The following is a 6767-nucleotide window of genomic DNA, read 5'->3' as shown; positions in this document are numbered from 1 at the left end:
TAAGAACACCTTATCCCCAGAATGAATATAAATGGTTTACATTTCATCTACTAAAATAAGAAAACATACTGTTTGGATTTGAGGCCCTTACTTGAGTATTTTGCAGTAACCTTGAGGTTGGACATATGATAATCCAATTTATTAGACCCCTGTAAAAAAAAAGTAATTAAAAAAAATCTACTAGCAAGGGAAACTATAATTATATAAAACCATTAAAACTTTAAATAAGAGGGAAAATTATAAAGACATTGCTTTAAGAGCACTATGAAAAGACTCTTTGAGGTATCAGGAAATGGACCATCTGGTATCTGCCACGATAAGTAACACCAGTTGTTGTAATAATTGCCCCTAAAGTGTCTGGCTTAACTCAATAAAGTTCTATTTCCTCACTCATATCACAGTACAACGCATGCTGTGAAGAGGCTCTGCTACAGCCATTTAGGGACTCGACCTTCCTCCATGCTGCAGACAACAAATTCAGACACAGCTTCAAGGCTAACCTGGTTCCATCTAGAATGGAGAGCGACACCTCCTAATCATGTAGCAGGATCGAATTTCACAGATGAGAACTAATCCTGTGGCCCTACCTACAAGCAAATGTTGGGTTTAGTTTAATTCTCTATAGTTTAGTTATGCTTAGTTTAGTTACGGGTCCTGGGAAAGAAAACAGGTTTGGTGAGCATCTAGCCAGATTGTGTCACGTATCCAGAGGAATCTCCAGAGATTTCTGTCTATAACTTTGAGTAATCTCTTGGGGACCTCAACCACTCTCTTTACTTTTTGCTGTAATAGAGGAATCTGCATGCCAGCACTAACTTTGGCTCTTGGTGTTTCCTGAACAAACCATGATCTTCTAAGTCTATACTGGTTTGCATGTAATTTGCATATAAGTCCATGCTTTCCTCTGTTCCTTTCCTTCCAACTTCTTCCTCTAAATCTAGCAAACTCCTCATTTTTTCCCACTTTCCCCCTTTTTCCCCCCACCTCTCCTGTTTCTCATCTTTAAGACTTAAAATAATGTTTGTATGCTCTATGAACATCATTCTGATGACACAGAAAGCAAAGATCTCTTTAATATTCATAGAATATTAAAGTCATTTAAGTATCTGCCATGTCTGCCTAGTTTAGGCCTTACCTATGCAAAAGCCAAGAGAAAAAATGAATGTTGTCTTCCTTCCTGGCCTTTCTCAGTGTCTTTTTTGGTATAGTGCTAAAAAGTAACCCAAAATTTACCACTCCCACTCTTCCTAAGTGAAAGTGCAAGTATTAACTACATGCACCTAGTGTAAAACAGATCTCTAGAACTTTTTCACCTTGCAAAAGAATCATCTTCCCTCCCCTTTCCATAGTTGCCCCCATTTGACTTTCTGTTCCTAAGAATTTGACTTCTTTAGAATGCTTCACATAAATGTGATAATGAAGTATTTGTCTTTTGTGACTGAGTTACTTAACTTAGTATAATGTCCTCCAGGGGCATTAATATTGTGACATATGACAGGATTCTTTCTTTTTTAAGGCTGAATAATATTTCATTATATGCATCTACCACATTGTCTTTATCCAGTCATCCATTCTGGTTGTCTTTGTTTTTGACCTGTATTTACTGGAGGGAACCTATGAAAACATCTATTTTCTACTGACCCAAGAGATAAAGGTCATTCTGCTCTCCTAAATATATCAATATATTTTACAATCTGGGAACTACAAGGGAAATTATACTGAGTGCAAAGGGAAATTAAATTTAAAAAAATCAATGATTACATAAAGAACACCTTCTGTTATACCCTATCTGCACACCAGAAACTATTAAACTACTTTTCAACTGAACAAGGACCCATAATAAAAAGCTATTCACATTCCAAAGGCCTCTTACCTTAACCATCTCTCTGCTCCACTCATTACCTCCTGCTTCAGACCCTCAAAATAGTTCTGTTGAGAAAAGAAACAGGGAAAATTAAAATTAGGGTAAACAAACAAACAAATAAATAAAGGGATAAACAAGAACTCAGCACTGGTCACTCATAAGAATTTGCATGTTCACAGAGAAGCTGATCACAGGATAACCTCTGGCTCTTCTCAGTATTAGTGGGTTCCAGTACTCATTTGCATTGAGGTAGCTTGTGGCCCCTGAGAAACACTCATAACCTTTTCTTGAGGGAGTTATGAAAGAATGTAAAGTACCCTCACATTAGCATGATCGTTATTTTTTTTTCCTGCGGTGATAATGAGTACTGAAAAATCTCCAAGTAAACTAGTGTTTAGCTAATAAACATGTTAAACTCTTCATATGTCATCTGTTTTTAAAGAATGATCACATAAAGAACCCCAGCGCTTTTTCAACAATCCTGCTGCTTTTGGTAAAAAATGTTAAATATAGCTTGAAATAGTAAATAACCCTCCCTGAGAGATATTAGCAAATTAATTGGTCTGTGAACAAAGAGGCCTTTCTGCACCAGCATGAATGTTGCCTTTATTTTTCTCTCACAAGTATGATTTTAGAAAACAGCTGTAGTGCATGTTGACAAATGACAAAGCGGCAGACGTGGTAAAACACTTTCGGTGACAGCCAAAAGGAGAAAAAAAACCGGGTTGCTGGAGAGGCGAACGGGTTTGAATCCGTCGCTTCCCTAACCTCTTTTCTCCAGTCTCCAGCGAGCGGGGGCCTCACCGCCCCATCCCCCTTCTCCTGGCTCTGGTTACAGCCTTTCGAGTTAAACAAACTTGCTGCAGGAGGGTTGCGATCAGGAGCTCTCGGGCTGGGGCGTCTGTATTTATTAATTTATAGGGCGCCGGCCGCTCCTTTGTATCCAGCAGACGAGGCCCGACTCCCCGGCCTCCGCGGGGTGTGCGGCCCCCGCGTCCGCCCGACCCCCAAAGCCGGCACGTGCAGCGCCCGCCCGCCGCCCGGCCCGCCAAGGGGGCGGAGGCCCTGGCTTTCCTCCTAACCCAGTCCGGGCCAGGAGGAGGAGCAGCGGCGGGAGGCGACAGCTGCCCGGCCTTGGGAGCGCGGCGGAGAGGGGGCTGCAGCGCCCGGGCGCCCGGCCACTCTCGGCGGCGGCGGCGGGGGAGGCGGGGAGCGGCGCGGCCACCCGGGATGTTCCCGGGCACTTCCTGACTGGCTGGCAGCGCGCACCCGGCCCGACTCGCACGCCCCCGGGCCCCTCTCGCTCACCGCTCGCCTCTCGGCTGCTCGCTTGCTCTCTCGCTCGCTCGCTCGCGCGGGCCCGCTCTGCGTCGGCCGCGCCGCGGTGGAGGCGCGCGAGGGGAACGCGGCCCGGGATGAGCTGATTGCGGGAAAAGACACCGCGGACCGACCCCGAGAGGCCGCGAGGAGCCGCAGTTCTGAGTCGTCGCTCTGCCCTTGGATTTGAGACCATGTACGTACGCGTCGCGGTCCTGCCATTGTCTCTGCCCCGGCGCGGGTCTCCGCCCTGGGACGAGGGGCTCCAGCCCACCCGCGCCGCGCGCTGCCCCCACTTCCTGCTCGGCGAAGGTGATCGTCGCGCTGACCACGTGCCGCCTCTCCCTCTCGCCCGCCTCTCCCTGCAGGTCCATTCACATCGTGGCGCTGGGGAACGAGGGGGACGCGTTCCACCAGGACAATCGGCCGTCGGGGCTCATCCGCACTTACCTGGGGAGAAGCCCGCTGGTCTCCGGGGACGAGAGCAGCTTGTTGCTGAACGCGACCAGCACTGTCCCGCGTCCAGTGTTCACTGAGTATCAAGCCAGCGCTTTTGGGAATGTGAAGCTGGTGGTCCACGACTGTCCCGTCTGGGTAAGGGGCGGCCCCTGCTGTGTCGAGGCGAACGGAGCCATTCTTTCACTTTTCCCCTCCTCCTCCCTTCCCCCCCTTCATAAATGTGGAATGTCAGGTTACCTGGATAGAGTTTTCAATCAAGGGGGGGGGGGCCCTGAGGGATTACGGGGGCGGGGGGGGGGGACGAGAGGGAATCTTTGGTCCTTTGTGCCACTGGGTGGGGGCAGGCTGAGCAGAGAACACTCATAGAAGGCAAAACGTCCGAGTGGGAAAGCCTAGCACTTAGTTACATTTCACGCCTGTGGGTTGTCCCTGGGTAGACAGCTGACAGTTGAACATGTCAATCCCTAGGGATCGAGGGATGGGGTCACCACGTTTCACCAGCAGAGAGCAATGTGTTTTCATGACTACCCTGTGGGTGATAGTGTAATATTAGTGTTCTAAAAATAAAGCCCTCTGAAAGCTCAATACGGGCAAAAATACATTACACTGGGGTAGTTCATAAATAGGACCCCTGGAAAGGAGAGGAAGAAACAGCGACTGGGAATTAACTTTAAATGACTCATTTATAGCACTGTCCGTCCCTGAGAATTTTTAATTAGTGTTTTTTTTTAATTGAGGATAATGGACATATAACTGTGTTACTTTTAGCTGTAGAATATATATATTTGATACTGACATATTGCAAAATGATCACCAAGAGATGTCCAGTTAATGTTTTTAATTTTGGTGATCCATATATTTTTGATATATGTCTTTTTTGTTTTTCATCATTCATAAATCAGAAATAATAATGCTGCTTGGAATTTCAAGGAAACTTTTAAATTTGCCATAATTGGAAGAAATTGTAGTAAGGTAGGTACATCCTAGTGTACTTCTGAGTGTTTGAGAAAAGGGGAGAAGAATCTATTCCCTGATACATATATGTTTCCAGGACACCAGAATATTTTATTGTGAATGATTTCATCTAATCTTATTTGAAATTTCTAATTCTTTACTGCTATTGGAATGAAATTGCAGCTAAGGATTATATTTTGTAACAGAAGAAAGTTAAATGACTGAAAAAGAAAACAAGAAAAAGAAGTTATTGCAATGTAATATGTTACATTTAAACATTTATTAAAAAACTGAATTCGGAGTCATAGAAAACTAGTATAGCTTTTAAAGTAAATATATTAAAAATCATATCAAAAATGTATGCAGATTTCCCCTATCCTAGAAAGGCCATTTGCTCACATAAATTTTCAGATGGGGGAAATTATGTTAATAGGCTAAAATGAATGAAAAACAGATCTTTTCAATAACAGGAATGCTAGTTAAGTCCTACTTATTATAGTGAGGATGCTACTCATAAGAAACATTGATAAAGAATTTATTGGCTGGAGTCCATGAAAACAAATAAAGCACCTCTTTTACCTTGGTCATTTCTCGTGAAAGATCTTACCATCTAAAATGTATGTACCAGTAGAACATGTGCTAAGTACATAGAGGAAATAAATGCCTGGAAAATAAAATAAGCCAAATTAGGATGTTAAGATTACCTTTCCTGTTTTTGCTTTGAGCTGTTAACTCTTTCCTGTTTATGTTGTTGATTTAGCAAAAAGCAATTCTTGTGAGCCCATGTATTGTAGTAAATGAAGTCATCCAAATGGATTAAAACAAGCTCTGTATCTGGATTTTTGCCATATACTGATTGCTGTTTGCTGTTCTGTTATGCTAATCACCTTTTGTTTGGTGAACCACTGACCCTGTTTAAGACATTGAGTTTGTAACCAGGTGCAATTTTCTAGAATATATTGGTTTTCAGACAGCTATTATTATAAGGTGCTTTTCTTTTCTGGGTGGTAAGTAAACGCCCATGAGAGATATTAAAGTTGATTGTTTTCAGCAGCTGATATTAACATATATACCGAATCAGAATATTAAAAATAGAGCAGATGGAAGACAGGTTTTGAGATAAAGAGGAGGTGTTATCAGATCTCCACATTGCTACTTAATGGCTGTTTTTCTTAGGAAGGCATTTATTCTCTCTTACCCTTATTTTCCCTGTCTAGAAAATTAACTATATAATGTCTGCTTCCTAGAGCTATGCTGATGAGTAAATTGAGATAGTACATGTAAAGTTCTTAGCATAGAGATTTGTAGTAGGTCCTTCATATGTGGTAGCTACTGTAATTATAATTTTATTACAACCTTAGTATAGCTGTGTGTCACTTTTACTGAGCAGAAGCGGTTTTCCCACTCATTGCTCAAGATTTACACAACTAGATATCTTGGGGTACTAGTACTAGTACTCAGTAGGTACTGTATTTGCAACCTCACAATTGAGTGAAATAAAGTTGTTTTGCTGTAAAAAATTTTTTTAGATTAAAAAAAAAAGATGAGTTCAGTTCTCCAAATGTTGCTCTGAGCCTTGTGTTGCATAACCTCCTAGAGGAAATCCTGGAACTGATTTACAAGGGGTGGGAGAATTTGATTTCCTTCATATTTCTGAAAACTAGTGGAGCATTTTCTCTTTGTTGTATTTTGAGAAGAAATGTAGTGTTGATTCCTTAGAGTTAGAATAAGATAGTTGTACCTCTAGTTTTATCCTTGGGTTGGATCTTTGACATATATACTTGGCACTTTTTAAAATAAATGTGCCTCAGATCATTAGTGAGGCCATTATTTAGTGTGTCTCTCTCTCACCCACCCCCTTTTTGGTGCAGTTATATTATGATTTCATTTCTAGGTCTTTCCTGTTTACCAAAAGTATTCCATAAAAAAGCAGTGAGCTAATACATGCACAATTTTCTTGTGGCCTTACAACCCTGGTTTGAATTAAAAATAAAATTATTCATAGTCTTTATAATTCAATATCACCATGTTAATCCATTTCTCATGACATTTTTTTCTTAAATGTCTCCTGCTTCCTCATACACCTTTGCAGCAATTTAGCGTTTTAAACTATGGAATTTAAGACCAGTTATGTTTGACTTGCTCTCTCAGAGTTGTTCTCTCATTGATTCCA

At 42.1% G+C, this 6767-nt stretch overlaps 1 protein-coding gene across 1 annotated transcript in view; it reads left to right on the top strand.

Annotated features, from left to right (window-relative positions):
• Positions 1–264: 264 nt before the first annotated feature.
• The window catches only part of RHOBTB3 (Rho-related BTB domain containing 3), a 45649-nt gene continuing 39146 nt past the window's right edge, over positions 265–6767 (top strand). Inside the window, 4 exon segments of the mRNA XM_012721756.1 lie at positions 265–320; positions 2951–3343; positions 3345–3377; positions 3550–3775. Of these exon segments, the coding sequence (XP_012577210.1) occupies positions 265–320; positions 2951–3343; positions 3345–3377; positions 3550–3775 (708 nt within the window).

Source organism: Condylura cristata, unplaced genomic scaffold (genome assembly GCF_000260355.1).
Source record: "Condylura cristata isolate star-nosed mole 26May11 unplaced genomic scaffold, ConCri1.0 scaffold00007, whole genome shotgun sequence".
NCBI classification, from domain to species: Eukaryota; Metazoa; Chordata; class Mammalia; order Eulipotyphla; family Talpidae; genus Condylura; species Condylura cristata.
The sequence above is the reverse complement of the archived record's forward strand: the minus strand, read 5'-3'. Positions and strand labels throughout refer to the sequence as shown.